We start from the raw sequence: 27,428 nt of genomic DNA, 5'->3' as shown, positions 1-27,428 counted from the left end.
TTTTTTCGGTTTGGTTTAGCACGTTTTCAATTCATGTGTGATGTATGTGTGGATATGAATGTAAGGGAGCCATTGAAACATATATATGAATGGGCAAGCGGAATAATGAAACGTAATTCTGTTTTCAAATGAAGTGCCTCTGAGAAAATTTTTCAGTAAAAAAGCCCCACAAAAATATTGTCTGATAAAAATTTGTATGAAAATCTTATTCAGACAATATTTTTGTGGGGCTTTTTTACTGAAAATTTTTCTCAGAGGCACTTCATTTAAAAACAGAATTACGTTTCATTATTCCGCTTGCCCATTCATATGTGTGTTGTACAATGTACAAGTTTATACATAAAGAAAATAAAAGCCACAAGGATTTGTTGAGATTACATACAAATTTGTAAATATATTCGGGTGATTTTGGTTTTTGTTTTTTTTTTTCAATTAGATTTTTTTTATTGAAATTGTTGGATTGATGGTGTTAATTATACATTTCGGTTTCATTTTTTCTTGGTTTATGCTTCAACGCCCTCAGCTTCTTCCTTTACCTTTGCATCACCTGGCTTGCCCTTGGACCAGTCCGGTTTTTTCTGCAATAAAGAAAACCAAATGAATTAATTTCAGTCATGAAATGATGCAGTTTTCAATGCCAAATTATGCGATTAACGACAGATGAAATTGACTAAATGAGATTAAATAAAGCGAACAACCATGTTATAAAATGAAACACATGAATAAATTATTGTGTGGTTGAATTGCGATTTGAGTGATTTTGTCATATATTGACGGTGTGTCTGTCTGTCTGTGTGTGTGTGTGTGCGTGTATGAATATTTTGTCACTTTTTCTATCGTTTGTTTTGATGTGGACACACACATATATCGATTGAACGAAACACGTATAAATTGAGACACGCTTTAGATCGCTTACACTTCTTTTTATCTTTGGTTGGAGTCTTTTCTTTTTTACCATGACTGCTGTGGTGAGATTTCTTCTTTTCATCTTTCTTTTCATCTTTCTTTTCTTCTTTCTTTTCCTCTTCCTTCGGTGGTTCTTCCACTTTCGGCTCTTCTTTGATCGAATCCTTCTTTTCCATTACGATTTTTGGTTTCTGTGTTTGTTTTTTTCGTAACGTTTTGTGCGTGTGTCCATTTTGAAATTTGTGTTTCATATTTATCGCAATGATTGGTCAAATGCAAATCGATTTCAAAGTTAAGCATATGGATTTAATTAAGTAAATTCATTTTAGAAAGCCATGAATATGGATGCATTTCTTCGGTAAAAATTGTGATCAAGTGTTTTAGTGGAAATGCGATACGAACCTCTTTTTCTTCTTCTTCCAAGGTGAACTCCTTCTTCTTGACCACCTTAAGTTGGTTACGGAAGTTGAATTCGGCAGCCTTCTTTTGCAATTTGGCGAATTTGTTCTCGTATTTGGAAACCTTCTTGAGAGTTGGTTTAACACTAGATTTTTCGAAGAAATGTGAAGAATTCGGTTAGAATTTAGTCCATGTTTGTTCGTTAAAATCAAAGCTTTTACGAATACTTACAATTTACCACGGAGGTCATTGACTTGGGCGTTAAGGTCGTTGATCTGTTCCAAAGATATTCATATCGATCGATTAGTTTTCAGTTAAAATGTGGCTGCTAGTGTTTCTATGTCGATTTAAAATGAAATATAACCGAACCACACGCTTTTCTTTTCCCAATCATTACGGAAAGTTTTACACGACTCGGTTGAGGGGAATGGGTCGATTTTATTTCATTTCAAAAACGATTATTGTGTTTATATGTGTTGTAAATTAAAGACAGAACATTTGATTAGAAATTCGAAATCAGTTGTCTAGAAAGCTGATTTTAAAAGCGTCTTTCGCAGTATCAAGCAAACGTATTTGATTAGTACCATGTGCATAGTGCATTGTGCAATAAAACGTGAAGCGAGAACAAAAATCAAGAATAAAAACAAATAATAATAAGCAAATAAAATAGGTATGGTCACACAAATTCGAAATATAACCCATCTTATCTCGAGCTGATCATTTTCAGTGTTTACATTTCAACTAATCGCCAACTTAAAAGGGGAAAAAATAACAATTCAACGAGAGGAAGTGGAGGTGTACCAAAAAAAAAATGTAACATAAAACGGAACAAATAAATGAAATTGCATGAAAATTTCTATCGACAGATCTTGAAATGTTTTTTTGAGCATGGAAATTCAATTGAAAAATAATTGGCATAATATATTCGATGGCGCAAATTTGATGTTTTATTTTGTTTTTTTTTTTCTCTTTTCAAATTCCAGATTCTGTGTGTTTGCAATTATAAACAGAATGGGGCGTCGAATCATCCTTAGATAGTCTTTGTGTGTGTGTGAGAAACAAAACAAAACATTAAATGAATCGACTGGAAATTGTTCAACAAAAATTGCTTGTGTGGAGGAGGACATACGTTTTCGTTGTGTTTTAATCGTGTGTAATGGGATCTATTTCACTGAATATTTTGTTGTTGTTCGTTTCATTTGACAAATATAAGTTACATATGGAGAAAACCAGAAAGTGTTATTACGAAGGTACTGCACAGTATGGCACTTTGGTTTGTGTTTCGTTTCTCGTAACAGAAAATTTAGTTTGACAAAGAAAAAAAACAACTACTAAATGTGACTAGAATATGTATCTCTTTTCACCGCTAATCTGATTAGCCGCTTTCGATCCGCTTGTATCATATTGATCGACAGTGAAATTGTGGGTGTTTTCAGTATGAGGTGTAATAATGTGTATGTATGTGACGAATAAATTTCGTGTGGAAAAATGAACCTCTCTAATAGGAATTTTGATTCGTTTTGGTGGGAATCTGCACTAAACCGAAATGATAATCGGATGAAAAATTACAATAAAAAAAAAATGTTCGTTTTGTGTGTCAGTGTTTTTCTGTTCCGGCATTTGAATAGTCGAATGTTGATTATTTGATACATAGAAAGAAAAAAATTTACTTAGGCTAATTGAAGCGAGAGTATTAGACAGGTTACCAAGAAAAATTCTCGATTTTTTTTTGTTCAAACAAGAATTGTTTTGAATTAGATTTGCAATAGAGAGACTAACAATAGACAATAGAAACAATGCACACCGAAACGAAATGTATTAAACAAATGGAATTGGTCAGCGGTGATGTGCCATACTGTAAAGGATGCGCGCATTTAATTTCTTTGCTTATTATTTTTGTTTTATTCCTTTTTGTTTTCTTAAAAATTGGTTTTAGTAGAAAAAAAAAATTGATTAATTCGCCATAAAATTTAGCATCATTTTGAATTTATTTTTCAGTCGAATTTCGATCTTGTTTTTGTTTCGCATTATAAAAACGAAATGTAGCCATGCATGTAGCTCATCGAAAAATATATATGATTTAGCATGCAAATTCACTTCTAGTTTCTTAAATCAAACGAAAATGTTGCGTCAACAGTTTTATCGGTTGTTTGACCGAAAGTCTCTGCCATTTTGATGATCATCTTTTTACTTCGAGATATTTGATCACGTCTCACACTCTGTCCTGTCTCCTGTTTCTCTTTCTACCCCGGTAAAATATTTAGCTACTGACAAAACACACGTGGCAGTTACTGAAACATGTATACGCATTACTTATTCTTGATCATCGATATGGTGGGGGGAACGGAGGAGGGAGGTCGGTTAAACTTCTTACGGAACAATTAGAAGTGAACAATTATGTACACAAGCCACATCCAGTCAATATCTCTAACATTTTTTTAACTTATATATCGAATTGTTTTTTTTTTCTTCTTTCTGTACAATTTAGTTTCGCTTTATTTACAGCAAGCCCACATGAATTTTCAAATTTTGAGAGAAAACAATAAGAACTGAGACGATTTTTATTTTCTCTCAAACTATGAAATGGAGAGGCCAAAACCAATTGATGAGTTTGATAGACAGTGAAATTGATAGATTGTGTGTTTGTGTAAGTGATAGAGAGATAGAGATATATGGTTCTATACATGTGAATGTCATTTGGTATGACGAATGTGTATGCGTGGTTGTATGTATCACATGGAACACACTGACATGGTTTGATTTGCCTTGTGAGGGCTCTTATTCCCAAAATAACACAGTTCATCCTCTGTTTGCAATGAATATTTCTGTATATCATCACCATGATGGGACAATCAATAAGATTATTTGGTGTTTTTACATAGTATACATATGAATAGATGGGTGACTGAATACAAAATGGAAAACACGAACACAAATTCAAAATCACGAGGAAAACGCTAACTGTTTCTCGTTGATATTTGCTAAATATAGTAATAAAAATAGTATAGAATTCAAATAAACTAATCAAAAACCAGTAAAGAAATGAAGAGAAAAAAAATCAAATGAAAAGAAAAGAAAAAACACGAACACAAGTAAATGAAACGGTGGAAACGAACACAAATTCAAAGTAGCACGAGAGAATTTCCAGTTTGGTGTTTTTTTTTTGTTGTAATTGGTTTGTTTGTCTACATATATTTATCAGGTGAATGGTGGTGTGCTTGAGTATGTATTTTATTTTTGTGTATGAAAATTTTGAACATATCGAACAAAATACAGATATTAAAAACGGGACAGATTTGTGTGTGTATATTTGTTTTTGGAAACTTTTGTTTGTTTGAATTGAATTGTTTGTTTTTTTTTTTGCAGTACCTCCCAGTCTCTTTTGCGCACTTCGTGTTCTAGATCCCATTTTTGGCCCTCACATACATACATTCGGTCGTAGTATTCTTGACAGATTTCCGCCAATTCCTCTGGAAAGACGAAAATCGTTTGTTTTTTTGATTTTTTTCTTTTCAAATTCAATTTTTAAATTGATCACACAGTTCGATTTTTTTTTGGACATATTTCTGGATATAGGATTTTACTTTAGTATCCACACCAAGTCGATACATATAACATATGAATTTTGTCATTTGTTTGCCTTCGACGATTTAAATAAAATGTTTCGATCGAAATCTTTTGTGATTATGAATGAGAGAATCAAAATAAAATTGTTTAACGAAAGAATTAAAAAAAAATGAATGAAAAAACGATTAATTTTGAACAGCAAAAAAATCACACATCGATTGGACATCAAAATATAAAAAAAACGTCATTTGTGCGTATATTCTCTCATTCTTCTGTTTATCCTTTCTCTTTTCTACGTTAAATGAAAAAATCAACGGAAAAACCAAAGAAAAAAAAAACGAAATAAATAAAAAATGGGAGTGAGGAAGAGATTGTGTTGTAGAGTGTGTATTTGTGTGTGGCTTTTAGATTTTGTTTCGCTCTAATTCCACAAAAGAAAAAATTATGAAAACTATATAAAAAAGAACTAATCAATCATTCACTCCAATCAAAGGTCATTTTTGTTGGAATAGATTTGTTTCTATTGGTTTTGCGTATTTTTTTGTTTGTTTGTTTGGTTGGTTTTTAGTTTGATTGTTGCGTTTAACCGTTTTACCTCCATCTTTTTTAATGCGCTGCTTCGCTCTAAATCATATTTATCACCTTCCAAACCACATATCCGTTTCCAATATTCATGACAAACCGTTTGCAGTTCGGCTAAATATTCACAATACAATTTGGAAATTGGTTTATTCACACGATAATTTTTTGTTTGTTGTTGGTTGTTGCGAACGCACGCATCAATTGTTCAAATGGGAAAATGAGAGAAAAGTAATTGTTTTTTTTTTCTGTTGGTGATGATTTTTTCAAATTGTAACAAAAAAAAAAAATTACTAACTGGGTGAGTGTACGAAAATGTTTATGTGGTCATGTATGCTATATATATCCATGCCATGTTTCATGATACATGACAGTAGCGCTATGAGTGAAAACGGTCAGTTCAAGTAAATTTACACAATTTTACGAGTGAACTATTGAGAATCAAATATAAATGCAATGATCAAATATCAATCTACAAATCAACCGATGCTTACTAATTTCAACAGAAGATAACATCTTAAAAAAACACATTGCGTGCGCGGGCCATATGCCGCTCCAATAGCTGATATTCTCGAATAGCTGATCATAATATTGCTATTGCAATAAATCAGATGAACATTTCCATCATATCTACTGAACATCGACACACCAATTAAACGAAAGAGATTTACAACAGACGTCAACAAAATTCTTGCCTCAAGATCCTTTTTCGCTACCGAATATTCCAAATCAAATTTCGCGTCTTCCAATTCACATATTCGGCTATGATATTCACTGCATAGGCTTCGTAAGCTAACTAAAATGCAAATCAATCATCATAGTTTGAGTTTAATTCAATTTTAGAAGCAACAACTAGAGCTTTGTTACAGAACTTAAAGAAGGATTTCACTGTTTTTCTGGACGACACTATAAATGCCTGGCAAAATTAGCTCAAGCTATCCGGATGATTTTACCGGATCATCATCGAAAACAAACCACTTGGCTCGAGACATCATTATGAGAATCTTAATCGTTTTTCCCAAACTTAAATTTAAATTGTTTTCGACATGAAAATACACCATTTTAGATTGAATAGCGACAAAAAGCTGTTGTTGTTTACATTCTGATTGTAGCATTACGAGAAAGAAAAAAAAACAGAAAAATTGAACCGAAAATAGATTTGAGTCGTAGAGAGCACTGAAAACTATTTAGTTGGCTTGAAATGCAATGTAATCGGATTATAATTTTGTTGGCAGCATTGAAAATTAAAAAAAAAATTATGATTAAAACGAAACAAAAAAAAGAAAATTACAAACTATACAATAATATAGGCAGCAGCGGCGGCGTTTTCGCAATATTTTGTTTGTTTGTTTTAGTTTAGAGTTATGTTCTGTATTTGTTTGTTGTGTGAATGGTGACTGTACCTCAACATCTTTCCGTTTGACAATGTATTCGACGTCGTATTTTTTGTCTTCCAAAGCTCTAATCCGATCATGGTAAGCTTTCAAAATCGACTTGAGTTGTTCTATATGCGTGGATCAATGGAATTTCATTTATTTATGTTTGTGAATGTTAAAACGGTTTCGATTGTCTCTTTGATTAATTAGCTGTAGTTAAAATTTCGATTCTTATCATTAAATCCTACAAAATGTAATTTAATTTCGATTTGATGTAAACGAATTATTTGAATTTGGAATAAAATTCTTTCACTCGTAATGAAAAACGAAAAAAAAAACTGTTGAGAAAAACCACGCTTTGATATAATCCGATTAATTGAACGGTATCAAAAATCTCTTATTTCTTAAATATTAAAGCATTCTAATGCTTTTACTGAAATCTTAAACTTTCGCGATTAAACTGTTGGTTGAATGTTTTTTCGGCGAATTTTTTTCTTTATCATTTTTCCTCTTTGTATTCAAAATGTATATGACCAAAAGGAATGTAGGAGTTTTGGAATTGAGAAATAAAAGTCGACGGGATGATGCAAACGGAAAAACCCACAACACGTGAACATACCTTGGTTGGCACCTTCAACCGGTTTTGGCTCACCGCAACGTTCTAAAATGATGCGTCTACGTTCAGCAGCTTTACGTTCTTGTTCTTTCTTCAATTCTTCAGCGGCTTTCTTACGGAGCAACAACTGTCGGATGCATTTGAAATGAAATCGGCTCAATTTAGTCGCGTGTCTTTTCTTTGCTTTGATCCATTTTTGTTTTTACGATTTTATCGTAGGTACTTACACGGAGCTTCTTCTTTCTTTCCGGTGTCATGAAACCTTTCTTTGCTTTTTTGGCCTTTGAAGCTTCCTCCATACGCTTACGTACTTCGGCACGTTTGCGCTCGATTTCGGCCTGTTTGGCCTTCTTTGCCTAGAGAAATTCGAAAACGAGAAAAACAAATGAAGCGATTAGGAAAAAACGATGAATCCAGCAATGGTATTATGATGTGTGTGTGTATGTGCTCGTGAGTATTCCTAAAGAGTCCAATTGAATTTTGCATTGAGTGTGTTCGTTCGTTCGATCGAGTGAGTGTGTGACAACCTCCTCGACCGGATCGGGTGGACCTGCTGGTGCAGCGTCAGCTGGTTTGGCTCCATTTGCAGCAGCCGGTGCGGCTTTTCCATTTTTGGCTGGTGCCGTCGATTTGGCAGGGGACGCTGCTTTAGATCCGGCAGCGGGAGTACCCGCTTTAGATCCAGCGGCAGGCGTACCCGCCTTTGAACCGGCGGCAGGAGTGGCCGCCTTTGAACCGGCGGCAGGAGTGGCTGCCTTAGATCCGGCTGAAATGATTAGAAATTATGTGTTTAGGTCAAGTCATTGAAAAATTTGTATTGAAATGAATATTTCATTTCATCTACTGTATTTTGTTCATTTTTTGTTTTATTTCATTGAAAAATGTTTCGATAAGAGATGCAAATTAATTTACCTGCTGGTGTGGCGGCTTTCTTTTTCTGCGAAAAAAAATCAGACAATTCAATTAATGAAAATATTTTCAAACAATTTTGGGATAAAATGTTAGTTTCGTTGATAATGAGATGATTAGGTAGAAACAAGTTTGAAATCAACTAAAAATAAATTGATTTGCAGTCTACATTGATCTGGTTAAGTGGTTTTTGTTAAAAATTGTTCACTAATACACCCACATAACATACATTATCTACTACCTTCCATTACCAAGGTTTCATTCGAATCGAATGGAAATGCGAAGAAATTTCAGGTAAAAAATCGAAATTATAAGAAAAATAAGCAGCTTATGTTGCGAGTAGAAAAAAGCTTCAAATTTAGTGGTCAAAGCGAGATGAGTCATTAAAGTTTTATTACAAAAACATGTTTAACTCACCTTGAGCCGATAGTTGCTTGACGACGACGATACACAATGAACATTGAACACTCATAACAACGATTGGTCGAAAAATTGATTCAAGAACGGAACGGATTACTGTGAAAAGAAATTAAAAAAATTAATTGAATGCATATCTAATCGGATTTCAGATTTAAGAGAAATGCTTATAATTTTGGGCTCTTCTTTGTTTTATTTTTTCTGTAACGATACATACCTCACCTCATCATCAGCCATGTTGAATTAGTGTGCTTGGGACAAACTGTTGAAAGAATGAAGGAAAAAATGGTGAAAATTTTGTCGAAAATATCGATATGAATTTATATTTTTTTGTAGTGTGGAAAATTCGTGTCAATAATTTTCTCTTCTTCGTTTTTCGAAGAACAGAAAAATCGGCACAACACTTTAAAAATATCTGAATGTTCGAAAGTTGTTCTATGTTCGCCACCAGTTTTGTGAAAGAGAAGCGAGCGTGCGAGTGAATGAGGACTACCTAAATATAGAATTTCTAACTGCAATGGAATTCTCCGAAACGGCGAGCTGATTATTTATTTTAAATGTGCTTGAAAGAGGTCTTTCCGTCTTTCGGCATTATGTGCGACCATAAAAGCATGATGATGTCACTTTTTTTACGTAGGTGAAAATTTAGATCAAATTTTCAAGTCGTGATAAAAAATGAATAACGGTCTACCGTCACAGGATCATCATTAGACGACGAGAGAGAAAAAGAAAATGTCGACGACGACAACGAAGAAGAGGAAGATGAAAAGTAGAAAAGCAAAACGAATGGATACGGAATGAAAGTGGGAGTGACAGAGCAGTAACAATGAGACTGAAAATAGAAACATTTTCTTTCTCAGTCGCTAAAATCAAGTTTTCTTCGTCGATTAGTTGGTTGTAACAGCAGAGTAGATGTATCTTCTTTTCCTCTCGTCTATTTTTATGAATTCTCATATGTTTCGCAATAACAAAAACAAATTGTTCTGATTTTTCAATTTTTTTTTTCCTTCTCTCTGAAGACCGTGTACTTGAATATTTTTTTCTTCTTCTTCTTGAACTCATTATGAACGGTTGCTCATAGTTTATCAATTTTTCCCATAATTTTTATTCGATTTTTTTCTGTCTTTAACCGACTTTCAACAGATAAATTTTAACGACGAATTACGCATTTTCGATGCTATTAAAAAGCATTACTCAATCCTTGCACAGGAGGTAGGTGGAAATTGTTCGATTGAAATAAGTCAATATTTATGGAAACCTGTTTGTTTTTTTTTCTCTTCTCTCTCATTTCAACGGTTTTCTCGTCGATCACACCTACACATTGAGTACGACTTATTTTTTTACTGTCGTCATTTGGTTGCTACTGAGGTAAACTCGAAGGGGGGAAATAAACGAGGTAGAAAATATTTCGTTTGTTTTGTTGGAGATTTTGTGCAAAGAATGAAATAAACAACATCTATTTATACATGAAAAAAATAATTGAGAAACGAATTTGTATTTCACTCGTTCAAAGAGTGTGTGGCTGTAGCGCATTGATGTTGTATCAGAGACGAAGCGAATTGGCCGTTTGGTGATTTTCGCACATTTTCAATATGTCGGCTCATTAAGAGATCGCTCATAAAACGGCCGACATCGTCGAAAAGAGAAGAATCACCGAAGCGAAAGCGAATAACAGCACAAATGAATGTGATTCATCGCGGATTTTTTTTGGGCAATCGCGCCGTGGTGCGGTTTTAGAAATTGAAATCTCTCTGAATTTTTTTGATGCTCGATCGATCTCGCATTTTATTTTTAGAACGTGCGCGCACCGAACATTTACCCACATACACACATAGTTCGTACACACGTAATGGACACTTTACGAGCTGAACGCCGTGCGCGCTCTCTGCATATTTTCAGTCGACGTATTTTTAAAATCGCAAGAAATTCTCTTCATAGCACAAATTTAAAATTGAACAGAAAAAAAATCTTTATCTCTCTATTCGAAGTAAACTTTTATAAACACACATATATTGAGTTATGCGAATTTCATTTTTTTTTTGTTCAAAGCAAACGTCGACACTTTGGATCGAATCGTTTTTCTTTCTTTTATTAAAAAAAATGGCACAAGAGTTGGACGAATTGATCAAAACTAGCAACACTCTACTTTTGATGTTCATTCATTTGATTATGCAACCAAAAAAAAGATCACAGCAAAGAGTTTCGTGAAAATCACGAAATTTGAGGAAAAAAGATTTTATTTTCAAATTCAGGTGTCCTTGGATTTTCAACTATCAAATGCAAAATGAAGAAAAAATAATCGCCGTTCAAACTTTTACTTAAAAAAAAATAACTTCACTTTCACTTTTACTGTCAAATTCTTCCTTTGGATTTTTTTTTCCCGTTTTTTCTTTGTTTTTCGGTTTAAAATAGCGAATTTGGGTATACAGAGAGTAAAATCTGTGCTGAACTCACCTCGAGAGGAAAAAAAATGAAACAAATGCTTGATTTAACAATCGGACTGTTCAAACCGACGGCTAAAGGCTGACTAATGCAACTTGATGCTGATCGTCCGACGATCGTTTCTTCGTGAATCTCGGCACTAAGCGACAGAGAGCGAGAATTATGTTGAGAAAGAGAAGGAACATAAATGTGTGGCCACTACATATGCATACGCATTGAGAAAAAATAAAATTTGAAAAAATGCTAACAATATAAACATCGAGCAATGCTGATCTTTCACGTAACTACTAGGCACCGCTAAAAATGGATTGCACTGAAATAGAATCATTTTCGCTTCTCCTTTTCACACCCGTGCGCAACTCAATCGGCGTATGCGCGCGAGCGATCACCGAAATTCTTTATGTTCATCGGTGCGCGCACACATATCGTATTTTCTGCTTAACCGCTTTTATGCACGGATTCGCTTCTTTTTTCTCTTCTCAGTTGAACGGTTAACGGTGAATTCATGTCGTAAAGGCGTTGTTTTTCTTAATCATCACATCAGATCACACAATTTGGAAAATGAAAGCGGGTGGATCACATACTTAATGAAGAAAAAAAAAAAAAAATGACAACAACACCAGCATCGAAGGACTAAGCGAGAAATGAAAATCATTTGCTTCTTTCTCTCGTTCTTCCCTATATGTTGTCAGTGTATAACAACCACGTCCATTACAACATTTCATTTGGGGAAATATATATAAAAAGAATATTTTCACCAAAATATCAAAATAAATTCGTAATAAAGGCGACGACGACGACAACGACAACACTGGGCGACGTCACCAATCGTTGGATATGCTCCGTTTGTGTCAGAATAATGAAGACTTCATCTCCGCAGGCAGATGTGCTAACGACAATGTACACACTTTGTTGCAAATAGTCTCAAAATCAAAGTTTATGTTCGTATGACGATTGCCAATTTTCAAATGACCGACTTCGATTCTGATAGTAAAATAAGAAATTAAAAACGAGCTCGAAAGGAATTCAAAATGAAACTTTCATTTCACCATTTTTTTTTTAAATTCGAAAATAAAGTTGACAGCTAAATTCCATGCATAAAATTCATGTGATATGACATTTGAACCAACCACATTTGCTGTAAAAAAAGATGCAAGGAGAGAGCTAGAGAGACCTTCAATGTTGATTTGACGACTTGAACAACCAAATTCATTGAATAAAATCATTCATAATTTGTATTTCATGCAATAACATGATGCACTTTCGGGTCGCCGATTTTTATTCGCTCTGCTCGTTGCGTTCGTTTGGTTGCAAATGCATTCGCCTAGAGCACAGAGAGAAAGAGCGAGAGATCGTGACAATAATAAATAAAGTACATAGCTCAAGAATTGCGTAAATCAATTTGTATTACACACTGGATAATGTTCAGTGCATGCTTAATAGTTGACCTATTTACCTCGTTTGCCGACAAGAAATGAGAGAAACATTCGCGACACTACTATATCTGGCTCACATTCTACACACCGAAAATACCAATGTGTATCACTCAATCTCAATGGGGGGAGAGACGAAAAAGCAGCAACAACAGCAGCAGCAGCAGTCATTACAATGCACATAATATGTTTTGTTCGAATGTTCGTTTGGTCGGTGGGTCGGTTTGTACATTGAACAATTTCAAGCTTTCATATATTCAATGTCTCGGTACAACTACGTCAGCGATTCAGCGGTGCCATGCTATGAGTGCGAATGTGACAGCATCAAGGATAAAATTGTGTGTCCTTATGTACCAAAATCCAGTAACGCGCTTTTTGTTATCAAAGGAGCGCTTCATTGCAGAAGGAGTCCCGTTGTGCTGTACATAATATGCTGAAATGCTGACGTCATTGCATTCCCTTTTGGCATAACCACTTCTGTCGTTGGCTCGCTTCGATTTTCGAGCAGCACAAGTTCTTAATCGCTTTTAATTCCTTTATCTTGAATAAATTGAAAATAGCAACAAAGCAGCATAAATATTGTCAATGATATTTCTGGATCAGTTTCGAATGAGAAAGAAAAAAAAATCAACAAAATTTTGTATGAATTTCAAAGCGGAAATTCTTTTTTTCGTTTTCTGCTTGATTTATTGAGCTGCTGGATTCTAGAAAAGAAATATCTCCGTTTTTTTTCTACAGAAAAATAAAAGATTTCCATATTTCCACCAAGTTTCTGCACAATCATTTCTGTGATCATTAGCGACTTGGCACATTCGAGAATTAGGAGCAATAATTATTACCTATTATAATGAAAAAATGTCTATTGAATAAGAAAAAGACACATTTTTGAAGACGAGTTATGAATTTATCTGTGTTTTTATCGAGAAAATCGGCGATTTTGCGAGCCGAACAGAAACAGAGCAACTAAGAGTGCGCGACAACAACAACAACGAAAACAACATTTCGATATGATGCGATAGCATATCCCCCTATTTATATAACGATAGAATCGAATGCTAAAAATAGAACTCCTCTCTCATATACATTCAACGGATATGTGGCGGCGCACCGTGAAAGAGAGGGACTAGTTGAACGAAAGTTTTTTTTTCTTTCTCTCATCTGCGAAATCTAAATGTGGAAAGGCGCGTTTTTGTGGAAAACACTATTATTAAATGTTTGATTCTTTGGTGTTTTCTTAATTCTGTTCCCGCTTTCCTATCTATTTTTTGCTCTGTGTCTCACTGTTTCGCTATCGCGCATTTTCTTCAGCTCAGCAAATGCCAATCTCAATCCGCTGGAAGTAATTACGTTAATGATGACACTTTTCAATGGTTTTTGTGCATAATTTTTTTGTTGTTGTTTTTCATTTCAATGTATCTAACAATGCAGACCATGTCAACAGTAACAGATACATCCACATACAGTGTGTGTTTGTGTGTGTGTGTTCTGATCGCTTCAGAACTTGTTCTAATTTTGTTGCCTTCGATTGAAATGACGTGCTCGGTGTTCATCGGTGCCCTGTGTGTATATGCACACATTCGTTTGTTTTGTCCAATGCAACAAACAGTGACGTCAATAACACAAACCCCTTCGTTTTCATCGTTCACATACCGAAGCGGATAGAGAAAAACCAAGCTGATGAAATTTCATTGCGACAATCATTTTTTGCTCCATGTAGTAATTGAGTTATACTCTTCTATATTACTTGGATTTAGTTCTTAGTGAAAACGAACTTTATTTAGCAAACGAAAGGGAACAGAAAATTATCAAATAAAATTACTCGCAACGTTAGTTTTTAAGCATGAAAATGTGCATTCAATTCTGGCAATGGTTACCTTTTCATTGTTTCCGTATAGTGTACGGTCGTTGTTAGTTTCTTTTTCTTGTTAGCATGTTCCGACGTGAAGCTCCTTCGACTGAGAGAGGCAATGTATTAAATGTGTAAAGTTAAATTCGTAGAAATAGTGTAAATTGCATTTGAAGGCAAGTATAAAGCATGTTCAACGTCATGAGGAAAATTAATGTGCATCGAGCACACGGGCACATACATACCATAGGTCTTATTCGATTTCAGTTACCTTTGGTTTCATGTCACGTTTCATTGGAGTTTGGCAATTGTTGCTATTTTATGTGGTGTGCGCGCTGCGCGCGTGAATGTCGACGTCACATCTGGCCTACTTTTCCAACCATCGAATGTACATAAAAATGGCAACAACAGCACGGAAAAGAGTTCTACTGCCGTTGTTGCTGCTGCTGCTGCTTCTTGTAGAGAAAATTTCGTTGGTCATTTGCGTTGCTCGGCTGCTGACTGGAGCAATGTACGCATGAACCATCATCATTTTTCTCTCTTTCTACGTTGATGCTTTAATCATATGAGAAACGGAATGCTAACACTAAACGGGATGTGGAAAATGCACATTCACAATGTTGTGTCTCACTCTCGGGCCCATGGGGACACATTATCACACCAAAAGCATCATCTTCAACACAGACGAAAAACCAGCAAACGGCACAGAGTAAAGAGCAAGCGGGGAGCCGTGAAGCATATAAATAAAAGGAAAATAAGGTGCACAGCATCAATGGTTTAATATTATGCCGTTCAATTTCCCACTGACCCAATTTCTCGACGCGCCAGTATTCCATGCGAATGACGTCAACAAAACAACATACAATCCAAAGTCTCACATAACGTGGAGAGTATTACGCGATATATATGTATATATATATATTAGGGATCTGTACATAAGTGAGAGATAGAGAACGACTTGGTGACTGGATGGTAGAAAGTACACACAAAAAGAGTACCATCAGCACGTCGAGCATTTTATTGTGAACATTTTTGATTGAATGTCATACGAAACGCTTTGCACAGAAAAACCAAACAAACGAAAAATGCTCGGTTTCGAAATAATGATGTGCTTTGTTTTGCATTCGGCCAAACATTTATTCGTCGTTTTTGTTTTATTTTGTTCACTTTTTTTCGGCTATGTGAAATAAATACACCCAGAAAAATCGACATTAACTTTTTTTTTCATGTGCAGTGAAAAAGGAATGCTAAAAGTCATCAAGATGAGAATAAAATCGAAATGTGACACATATATCCATTGGAAAATAGCATGAAAAATGTGTTATTTTTCAACATAGATTGTCTTCTATTCGATTTGCTCTACTATTTGCCTTAACTCATCTTCCTCTTTGAAATTGCCATGCGATTTGTCTTTAGTTTTGGATGGAATGCAAATTCTTAACGAAGACTCTACAGTCTACACTGCACAGTTAAAAATAAATCCATCAAACGGCAGTTTATATTCTTTCTTTTTTTATTTTCAAGAGGTTTTTCTTTGAATTCCCTTCCCAATGCAATTTGAAACTGGGTCCCAATTCAAAGTTAATCTGAGTACTCAGAACAATTATTTATTTGTATCATTGTTTTTTTGAAAAATATTTCTGAATATTCAAGGACCATTATACCCGAAATCTATTTCGAATTTAGAAATCTATTTACGGCAAAACAATGGGAATTCGAATGAAGTGTGTGTGAATACTTCTCAACGCAACTTCGGTGTTAAGATGAGACAGAGAGTGTGTCATTTTCAACTGTTATTAATTAAGAGTAAATGTTTAACGTACGACAATCCAGGCAACGAGAAAGAGAGATAACAAAAAAGAAGAAAAATCCAAATCAAGAGAATGCTCATCGTCGCGAATTTACAAATATCAAGCAAAAGAAAACACGGTGTCGTACAGGAGGGATGTTGGCTATAGAAACGGCAATGCTCGAATTTGGCACTTCGATTCATGCGGATCCGCATTTTGTGTGAATGTAATGACGTCATTGCTGGCAATAACCAATCACGGTTGAGTTTCATTCAAAAAAACCTAGAATGCCTAAGCACCATCCAAAACACCAACACCATTGCACGGGAAAATTGTGATACACACAACCGAACACACGTACAGGTAATACTGTGCGTGGTTATAGCCAGAGCCAGAGCCAGCGCCAGGGATAACGGAAAATATCGTGAGGATATGTATGGGAAAATAGGCGAACGAACGAACGAACGATAGGCAGAATGTATGTATGAAAATTGGCTTATTTTGCAGTCGAGGGAGAGGAAAAGGAGCACGAGAAGCACGCTCAATCACAAACGCGTTGCTCCTTCCTCACCATATGCTACACAACGATGGATAATATCGCTTCATGTGCGCACCAAATGGCAACACATCAACATTTTTGGGGGGTGTTTGTATTAGTGCGTGCTATTGTGCATACTGCCAGGATCTACATTTCATTCAGAAAAAAAAATTCCATCACACACATTCAGAGTCGATACAGTACAGTACATGCTTTGAGTTTTCATCGAAATCTTGTTGATGTTGAAACACGTTTTATTACCAGCACAACAACCGAGTGGATGTTGTGCATCGATGATGATGACGACGATGATGGTGTGCTGGTGGTAGTGATGATGGTGTTGGTGCTGCTGCTGTTGTTTGATTCACGAAGGATGTCGTTTACCATCCACGTTTTGATTCAGTTTCCATTACATCGCGAAACAAACAAGTTGGCCAAAAAAAATATCCTGAACCAAAAACGGCCAGAGACAACAGCTCACTTGACATTCTGTTGCTTAAAAAGTTGATATTTTTTTGGCAGTTAAAAATAAGTGTTTAATAATTGAAAAGAATAAATAAAATTGAAGCAATTTTATGTTCGTCTTATCGTTGGCGTTTGACAATTATTTCTCTCGTCAAGTGAAGTATTTTCTGTTGGTTTTTATTAAATTGTGAAGAAAAAGAAATAATCAGAAAATCCGCCAACGACTAATTTGTTCATCAGAAAGACTAATTGGAGTATTTTTATTATTGAAATTCACTCGATTCGAAAATATCAAACAACCCACACACACATACACACAGTTTAAAGAAAACAGTCTTCAGGTTTGTTCACAATGCACTTGATTAACATTCGCACTGACATTGAGACAATCTCAGCACACCTACCAATATTTTTCATGCTTATTTTCAATTATTGCAATTTTGAAAGAAACAGAAATTTCCTTTTTTTTATTACGAATTGCCACTTTAGCTTGCTGAAGAAGTTATTGCTTTTATGTCGAGTACCATTCATCGATTGAAAGCTATTTCGAAAAATGGCCAATTTCGTTGATCGATCTACTTAAAATGGTCAAATATTCCATTTTTGTTATTGGGAACAATTAGTGAAACATCGACGTTTAATTCTTCTTCTCTCCATTCTGCATTTGATGTTGGCTTGATATTCCTCGAATGAAACATTGAAATCAAATTATTCTCTTGAAATAAAAAAAACTCAAAATAGAAAAATGGTTCGAAGGAAAGCAAGCCCTTTTCCAATAATATCGGATTTATGTGTTGATAATTGAGTCAAATCACTGCAAGGACTTTATAAATATTCCACTTGAATTTATTTAACACGTTTTCTCTCTCTCTCTCTCTCCCTTGACAATTAAACAAGTTTAAAATAAAAATTCTTCATTCCGTCAAATGGAGTGTGTTTGTATATTTTTCGCTTTAAAACAATTTGTTTTGAAATTTGCATAATTTACTGGCAAAACAAGGAGTAAAAAAAATGAGCAGAACAAGAATTCGTTTTCGTTTGGTTTGGGGACATTTGCGATCGCGTTATTTTTTCCCTTAAATCGGAGGTTCGAAGGTTTTTCGCATTTATTGTTTTCCCTTCAATGTCACACATTCTTACGTCAACGAAAATGAAAATTATTTGTATATTTCATGTGCAAACCGCAGCACGCGATAAATTCAGGAAGATAAAAAAAACGAGCTTGAATATTTTTGTTGTTACGTACGAGCACACACAGTTCAAATAGAGTGAGTAGAGAAAAAAAGGTCCATGAAAATACGTACCGAGTCACATTAATGGCAATATAGGTAATATTCATGCGACGCAAACACCATGCAATATAGATTGACAGCATGTTTTTTTTTCTCTATCTCTCACATAAACATTCTCGACTTGGCAACGCATGGCATACGAGGCCAGAATGAGAAAGGACATGTATAACGTCTTCGTACAGAGCAATAACCCAAATGACGTCATTCATGTGAAACACTTTTACACCAATAACCTAGTATTCGCGCTATCCAGTTTGTCACTGTGTATGTGCAAATGTGTGCGAATTGCACAAGCACACACGGAGCCAGCATGTTCTACATGGAAAAGTGAAGCAGCACACTGTTTGCGTAGCTTTCTGCATGGTATAGGTCCCGTTTTGGTTTCGATTTATTTAGATGGCACAGAAGCATTTAAGGGCAAAAGAGGCGAAAAATAAATCAAAACCACAAGGAATATGAATTCGGACGTTTTTTTTTTCTAAATAATTCATCGAGTTGGAGGTTATCATACGAAACTGTCGTCCAATCAATATTTAAAGCGATAGCATAAAGCAATTCACTCTGTCTCTTGGCATTTGCTCCACATTCACTCAACATGTGTGTGTGTACTGTGTGTATGGTATTGTCCGGGATGTGGGGAAAAAATACACTCGTTATTTCCTTGATGCCAAAAATAGATTCAGTGCTCCTGCAAGCAATGGCCTTTTCCTGCATCGTTTATTTTTAGCATCATGATATTCGATCGTGTCATGAAGATATGCACGACAAAATTGCTGGAAAATTGAGTTGAAGCAACCCATATTTCTCTCTCTTTTTCCCTAACTCTTTTACGTCTCCAACAACTTTTCGTGCAGCAAAGTTTGACAGATGGAGTTGCACAATTGACACTCAATTATCGTATTTCCAACGTATAAGTGCATTCCGTTGTCTTTCGCATTTAAAATAAATTTTTTAACATTTGCCCGACTAGAGTTTATGTTCCCGATGCTCCCGGATGACCGACTGGTAGTTGTTCCGTGGCATTTCATTCATTTTTAACTCATCGTCAAAAACATTTCCAAACCCAAAATTCACTATGGAAAATACATGGTAATCAGCGATGACGTTCAATCTATTCGTATTTGCAATTCGAAAACGGTGTGAAAACTATAGAATTGCTTGTTTTTAGCCGAACATCAGTTGGATTGTCAATTAATCCTGAATGTACGTCACCATCATTTTTGGTCCGTCATCGTCATTGGGCCATCATCAAGCGTTTACTATCATCACTTTGAACCATCGTCATAGATGCGATACGACGATAGATGTTTCACTATCTGGAACGCATAGTGTGCCTCCATAGAAAAATGGATATAACATACAGCCACAGAGAGTTGATCATAATTTGCGCCTCTCCGCAATCGTTCCGTATATATGTGTTAGTAGGTCAATGAAATCCGCGCATGTTTATGAATGAGTCATTCATAAAAAACGGCACTTTTATCCCGATTTCGTACATGTCGTATTGCATCCCACCGAATATTTCGTTGTATCCTGCTTGACAGCATGACTTATACCGTTGCTTTTGCTTTTGCTTTTGGTATAGTTGTTGGATTTTCTATGCAATCGACCATCTTAGTACATATTATTTTTCGGCTTTCGTGCCATCAGCATTGCAAAGAGTGAAAACGACACACAGCGAACAAATTCATTCGCAACTGTATCTATTCAAATAACACAATTCACGAGGATATGGTCATGGATGCGTTTATGTATAAGAACTCAATTGGACGACGTAAATGCCAGCACTCTAACTTTGATATCAGAAAAATTATTCAAATGAATGAATGAATGAGCTCAACGCGAAACAGTCCTTGTTGAGACATCGAAGCGAGAGCACTACCTTTGAGCTCCTCGCACCAAATCACATACTCACATGGAATTGACAAAAGAGTTTTTGTCTTGTACATTTTATTTATAAGTTGGAAATTTGCAAAATTGTTTCCATTTCAAACATTTTATTTCACGAATTCGTAATTTTTTTTTCGAACCAATTTTTTCGAATAAAATTTCCAAAAAATTTGAAATTATTCAGTTTTTTCTCTGGTTTTTAACATTTTGTTCGACGTTCAAAGTTTTTTTTTCTTCTAAATTTCAAAAGTGAATTGGCTGAAAATGAAAAAGCTGCGTTGTTGTTTGAAACAGCATAAAAGTCAACCGCAAATAAAACAATCGTCCATTTGAATTTGAAGTCTATAATTATCGCTGACAAAGGTAACTTCTTTGTTGAGTGCATATGGATCCATAGTCTAGGCTTAGAAGCGAAATGGAAAAAAAATTAAGTGCGCTAGTCACGAAAAAAAAAACTAAACAGAATGAAAATGAATAGTATCAAATGGAGCAACGGTTTTTGAAATTCTAGACTTGTTATACATTTTTTTTTAAATTTGATGCCGTGTCGCGGCAACCATACAAATGATGCACTAAAAACAGCACAATTTTTCAAGTTATGAAAATTTGTGAGTAAGAGAGTGCTGTTTAACCGTCGGAAAAGAGTAGTAAGGTGGACACACATCAAAATGAAGAACAGAGTAAATGAAACGAAAAAAAAATAAACACATACGCTCGCCCAGAGTCTTATAGGGGAAGGATCTTTCTAAGGTTTCATATTGATTCGGAGTCGCGTGACATATTATCAGCTCAAAACGTCGCATACACAAAAACTAAGAATATCGGATATTCAATTATTTCACCGTCTACCTACAGTTCCGTTTCAAATGGCCTTTTTTTCTCTCTCAACACGCTGTGAATACTCAAATGTAGCATAATGTTTTCAAACTAAATTTCACATGAAGCAATACTTAAATTATTATTAATCAAATGCAAGCAACAAAAATTGGAAATATGTGTGTGCGTTAAAAAACGACTTCAATGACTGTCTATGGTGGAACCTTACCACTGATCAATATTTCATAAGACAAAAAATCAAAATATTTCTAATGAAAACGTCCTATCGATCAATTATTGAATATTTTAATCATATTTCGATTTTTAAATTGGAGACATATTTTACCGACTTACTATAATTTGTCATAAATAAGATAGACGTCTGTTCGATGTTCGAAATGGGCAAAATAAAGCCTTTCAAATATTTTCTGGTGTGTATGTGCTGCTTTTGTCATTTGTGCATAGTATATGTGTGACGTTGGGTAGAAATTTTTTTGTATTCAATTGGAAATTGAAATGAAAAGCAAAGGCGGTTAATATTACATTTCATTCGAAACAACGATGTATTTCATTTGTACATATATTTATTAGCAATCGATGAATTCTTTGTATGGTTGAGCCCATACAACAGTCGTACGGCATAAAATACCTCATTTTAAATAGAGCAAGAAAAAAACAAAACAAAACAAAACAAAACATAAAACTAAGAAGTAGCCACTGCGACATGATATGATGAACGGTATCGAGGAATAGAAACGGAAAGAGACGGAATGAAAAATAGAAAGAAAAAAAATAAACGGATCGCCAGTCATCGACGTGTCATTATTATCAGTATCGATAGACATATACACACATATACGGACCATCTATATATGCAAACGCGAATGGAGAATGGTTTAAGCATTGTCTGACAATGGATGGCCACACGACGACAATAGCATGTGTTTGCGGGGGATATTAAATAAGATGGTGTGTGTGTGTATGTTGTCTGTCAGTGAAAAGTGCGCTACCAATCGCACCCCGCGCGCCATTCACGGCATAAGATCGCTTATAAAAGGAAGTGCTCGGCCAATTGATTGGTCAGTCATTTAAAAAGTACTTACCAGAGCGTATGTGCACCATCGAAAGTGAACAGTGTGTAAACAAATATTTAAATCCACTTACTTCATTTGCATTGCATTCAATAAACTTACAGTTGCTGTTGTTTTTTTTCATCTCTCTTTGATTGGGTTTAAATCAGTGTGTCTTTTTGTTCAAGTGGTAAATTAACATACTGGAAAAAATAGCTCGTTTCTCGTTAACTATGGAAATGATTTGGTTTCTTTTTTTTCTCGCTCATTTTTTATTACATTAAAATTGCATAACTCATTTAATTTTCATTCTTTTTGTAAATTGTGTACTCAAAAGCCATTTTCGAAACGGATTATAAATTCACGAGCAATTCACTTGTTGTCGCCACACCAACAACGTGTAAATATTTTACAAAAAAAAAATGGATTGGCCGTTATTTTTTTTGCTGGATTTTATTCTTCATGCTAGTACATTGAATGTTTCAACGGTTCGTTGTTACGATTCATCGCAACTGGATTCATTTTTAGGCGTTGATGTTGCTGCTGGATCATCGAATCCATCAAAGTTATCTTTTTTACTGTTACTTTGTTGATTTGGTTCACATCGAAACTTTTCAATATCGCAGATTGCAAGTAAAATGGTCAATTTTCTCGATTCCAAATCGGTGGTCGGCCATTTAGCGTAAATCATTCCATTGTACATGTTGACCATGCAGCAAAAGTCCCAGATTTTTTTGCAACATTTGTCTGCCTTGTCCGGTGCCGCATTTTCATTGATATTCATGTATGTATCGTTGCAAGAGTCGATGCATTTCATGTGCGATTCCCAAAATGCCGTTTGATACGAAAGCATTTTTTCGTCGGTGTCGATTTTTTCACCATCTTTCTTGATATCGATCCCATGTTGAAAGACATTTTCCAGCGATTTCACGGAATTCACCAAGTTGTTAACGTTTTCCAAATCAGAATGACGCGTTTTGTCCAGTATCGAAGATGCCATTTTACCTATATTTGAATTGGAGCACTTTCAACGATATAATTTCTTAAATTTTTACTAGTCAATCAATGCAAATTCAGAGCCTACTTTTTCTTGCTCTAATTTAATTTCCTTTTAATCCCGTCGACAGTTTGGCTAACTTCGAATTCGACGTAAATCAAATGAATTGTTTAAAGTTTCCTTTGAACCATTTGGCGCGCATTCGATTCTCGCTTGGTCGACCTATAAATATAAAATCAAGCAATGCTTTGAACACCCTTTCGTTTAATTTTCTTTTGATTCCCTCCCTCCCTCTCTCTCTCTTTCTACAACAATTTAAATAATAATTACAAGTAGTTTGGCTTTCCGATGGCAACTAATAATCGGCGCATAACAATACACACCAGCAACAAATGATCCAGTTCAGTATGTGTATTGTATCGACAAAATGTTATGAATATTTGACGAAAAATGCTCTTATGAACGATTTTGTATTATGGGTACGATAACAAATGTTTCCACTTCGAAAAAAATGGGAACAATACATTATTATACACCGTATTAATGTGGCATGCGTGTGTTTGTTATTCTTTTTTCTGCTTTTGAATGGGGGTTTTCAATGAACGTCGCATTTTAATTGTATCATTTTTAAGATTCTACATTCTCTGAATCACAACAATTAGATTGGCCGTCGTGGTTGATTTGAAAAGTTTTTGTACATCGATAGAAATGATAGTTAACTAAATGTTAGTTTTTGATAATTTAGAAGGGTCGAAACACTTTCCATTTCGAACACGTGGATTTCATTTGCCGAAAAAAACATTTTCACCTCGAAAATCAACATCGACTAACGTGGATTGGAGAGGGTGAGTCTTTTTTGTCTCGCGGAACAAAACCAATAATGTGCGTGTTACTATGTCTTTAAACCACACATCAACAGTCAGAAGCAAGCAACAAAAGCGCAAACCGCTAGAACTATACACTTAACTTTTTGAATGAGTGAAAGTGGGCGGTGACATAAACAATTGTCGAAAACTCTTAAATAATTTAAATTTGAAAAAAATAAAAGTTTGTCACAAAAACTTCGATATTAACCACAGAAGGAGACCACATGGCTTTATATTTAATGCATATTATAGTTATATGTTGCTGCTATATCATTAGAAATATTATATGGTCTTACACGAAGTACCTTTCAAATCCACACAATTCCCATGTGAACAGCCGTGTTTTTTATTCATATCATTTTGCTGTTATTTTTCCATTCATAAGCTCGTGTTGAGGATTCTAGATCTTGTTTTCCACAAAATCACAGATTATCAACAACACTCATAGATAAAGTAACGAGAAATGTTATTTTTTTTTACATTGAATTGCCTTAAAGCTGCAAAAATGCCGAATTATGGGAAAACAAGTGTTTTCGAAAGGGATTGAAAATCATCCATTCAATTATAATTGAATATCAATATGAAACATTTACGCAAACACTAAATTTTTTCTTCTTTAGAAATCTGTTCGTGCGTCAATTTTATTTTTGGATGGTCTTAAGAGTTTTCAGGTAAACACGCAGTGACAGAAAATAGCATAATCCGCATCATCCGTTTCATTTCATACTCCTTGAAAGAATGGTACCTATTACAGCTGCTGGCCACTGCACATGATTAGATTCAACTCTTGTGCGTGTGACAGCGGCTATTGTGGGTTATCCAATGCATCGTGGGACAACGCATCAACCAAAAGTCAAATTCATTAGAAAAAGAAAACAACCAAATCAATTTCTATGTACAATTTCCGTTGTCGTTTTATTTTCTGTTTCTTTATTTAAATACTCTTAATTTTAGACACTAATCAATCAAATACTATTATTAAATACACTTGAGACAATAAAATAATCTCTTTGCGAGACTAAACCTAAATACTCTTTTTCTTTTTTTGTTGTTGTCATTTTTACGTACGATAAGTGAATATGGCAGCTAAAAAAAACTGAGGTAATGTATCCAGCTTATCGTGCTAAAATCTTTTGTCATAAGACTTCATATTGTTTCATATCAAAATTATTCAGTGGGCTTTGATTGGAGTCTATGGTGGCGGTTGTGGCTGTGCGTTGCGTTGTCGTGGATACTTTATCTTTTTTTGTATCCGAATGCGGGGTTTTTCCATTGTCATTATCGTTGAAATCTTCAATATTCAAATACCGATAGACGCCTAAACTGAAATTATCAATAAATTTCGGCGCTGCCTCGGCAAAATGATGAACAATATCCACAATTAAATCTTCTTTGGGCAGTTGTGACTGCAAGTCAGTGTAAAAATCACAAAATAAAATTGGCTCCTTGGAGTCGGGCATTTCTTTGGTTTTACAGTACTGGCCGCGATGCAGCAAATGATGTGAATATACGTCAAACGATGGATCGGCCAAACGTTTTGCGATTGGAACTAGAATTTGAATGGAACAAACGAAACGACAAGAAGAAACAATGTATTACAAGATGTATCGAAAAGCTTGATATCTTGTGCAAAAATAGCAAATAAATTTGTTTACCTTGTTCGCTCAGCACCCGATTCAAATAATCCTCGAGTTTCGTTTGATTCCGCTTATAATTATCGAGCAGTGCAAAAATATCGTCCACTTGATGTTGAAATTCCTTCAGCTTTTGCTTAATCGTTTTGAAGCATGACATTGATTTTTGTATAAATTCTAATCGATTGGTGAATTGTGCGTCTAGAGCAACGGCACTCTTGAATATTTTCGAAGCTCCAGAAAAGTCGGACGTTAAAAATAATGCGTTTCCAAGGCCGATTTGATTCTCGAATACATCAGGCCCATGGTTGTAGGCGCCTTGCATTACAACCAACGCGTCTTGACTTTTGTTTGACCGTTGCAAAATGGTGGCAAGGCTTAGTAATGGAATATCCAAGTATTTGCGTGGCGCCAAGTAAATGGCACGTCGTGCACATTCGGCGGCACGTTTTGCATTGCCTTTTGCCCGCCAGAAATATGATGCTAATACCGGGTACTTCCATGACAGTGGCTCCTGTTGCAATCCAAACTTAATCATCTTTACAAAACTGTCTTTCAGCACGCCCAATTCGTCCAAATGCAATGGCACTTCGGCACTCATTTGCAGTCTCCGTCGATTTAGCATACTGTGCAGGTGTTCGAAACACGACAAACTAAATTGCACATCATCACACACTGGATACACATCATTGGAGCGTTTTACGTCATTGCTTTTGGTTATCATTCGTTTTGTATTGATACGATTGAAGTACTTTCGGTCTTTGAGCGTGCTGTACATATCCTCATCTTTGAGCGAATAGTAAATCAAACATTCGGTGTGTGACATTATTTCGACTTGAAAGAATGTTGACTGTTGCACTTTGTCGGTAATTTCCATTTGTAGCGACAGCAATTGTGCATTTATCGAAATGATTGTTTGGCGGTAGTCGAATTGATTGAGAAATGCTACCAAATCATCTGGTCGACGTAAGTAGAAAATCGAATCAACCTGAAATATATAAACAAAGTTGATATCATTTAGCGGTCAAATGTCATCACGTAATCAACTTTAATTTGTTTTTTGTTTTTCCGTTGTGTGTATGTATCAAACCTGTGGCTGAATCGTTCCATCTGGTGTAATGCCCCAATGATTGATTGCATCGTAGCGATTCAACAGCACGAATGCCACTATCAGTATTACTGCCACGGAAGACATCATTTTCGCACACACTTGATATCGATCTAAATCTCACTATTCATCCTTTTCGTTCAAAGGAATCTCGACAAAATTCCAAAATAAAAAATATTTTCAACAATTTGACTATATTGCCTTGCACCTCGGTAAACAATGCATTCCATCTGTCAAAGCAACCAATCCACTACCGCAACTCTTATCACAAGACACAATTCGAAGTCACATGAAGTAGTAGATTGTGATTCATGACATTCACACTTTGAAACGACGGTTGCATAGCTTATGGCGACCGTTGATCTGTACGTCAACTTTCAACTTTATTTTTTCCTTTTTTTTCTTCTTAAATTCCTCTTCGTGACTAACTTCTACTGATTTTTCAATGTTTTTTATTTTTATTTTTCTCAGG

At 35.2% G+C, this 27,428-nt stretch overlaps 2 protein-coding genes across 8 annotated transcripts; both read right to left on the bottom strand.

The window, feature by feature from the left end:
- Positions 1-364: 364 nt before the first annotated feature.
- LOC129565630 (troponin I) lies at positions 365-11,347 on the bottom strand. Of its 7 annotated transcripts, none has more exons than XM_055440710.1 (9): positions 11,224-11,345; positions 8,992-9,031; positions 7,671-7,799; positions 7,447-7,570; positions 6,855-6,955; positions 1,537-1,580; positions 1,309-1,450; positions 917-1,097; positions 365-578 (listed from the first exon to the last, which is right to left on the bottom strand). In XM_055440710.1, coding segments are annotated over exons 2-9 (738 nt in total). In that variant the 5' UTR covers positions 9,007-9,031; positions 11,224-11,345; the 3' UTR covers positions 365-576. The 7 variants fall into 7 exon arrangements, with proteins under 7 accessions (XP_055296685.1, XP_055296687.1, XP_055296686.1 ...); XM_055440712.1 differs by lacking the exon at positions 6,855-6,955 and adding an exon at positions 5,468-5,568; XM_055440711.1 differs by lacking the exon at positions 6,855-6,955 and adding an exon at positions 4,675-4,775.
- A 13,755-nt stretch (positions 11,348-25,102) lies between these two features.
- On the bottom strand, positions 25,103-27,223 carry LOC129565629 (tetratricopeptide repeat protein 17). Its single transcript, XM_055440709.1, has 3 exons — positions 26,939-27,223; positions 25,870-26,836; positions 25,103-25,763 (listed from the first exon to the last, which is right to left on the bottom strand). The coding sequence occupies exons 1-3, from the start codon at positions 27,044-27,046 to the stop codon at positions 25,351-25,353; spliced, it is 1,488 nt and encodes a 495-aa protein (XP_055296684.1). The 5' UTR covers positions 27,047-27,223; the 3' UTR covers positions 25,103-25,350.
- Positions 27,224-27,428: the final 205 nt, after the last annotated feature.

The sequence above is a fragment of the Sitodiplosis mosellana genome, unplaced genomic scaffold (assembly GCF_009176505.1).
Source record: "Sitodiplosis mosellana isolate CC-2019 unplaced genomic scaffold, AAFC_SMos_1.0 Smas_scaffold_3, whole genome shotgun sequence".
NCBI lineage: Eukaryota > Metazoa > Arthropoda > Insecta > Diptera > Cecidomyiidae > Sitodiplosis > Sitodiplosis mosellana.
The sequence above is the reverse complement of the archived record's forward strand: the minus strand, read 5'-3'. Positions and strand labels throughout refer to the sequence as shown.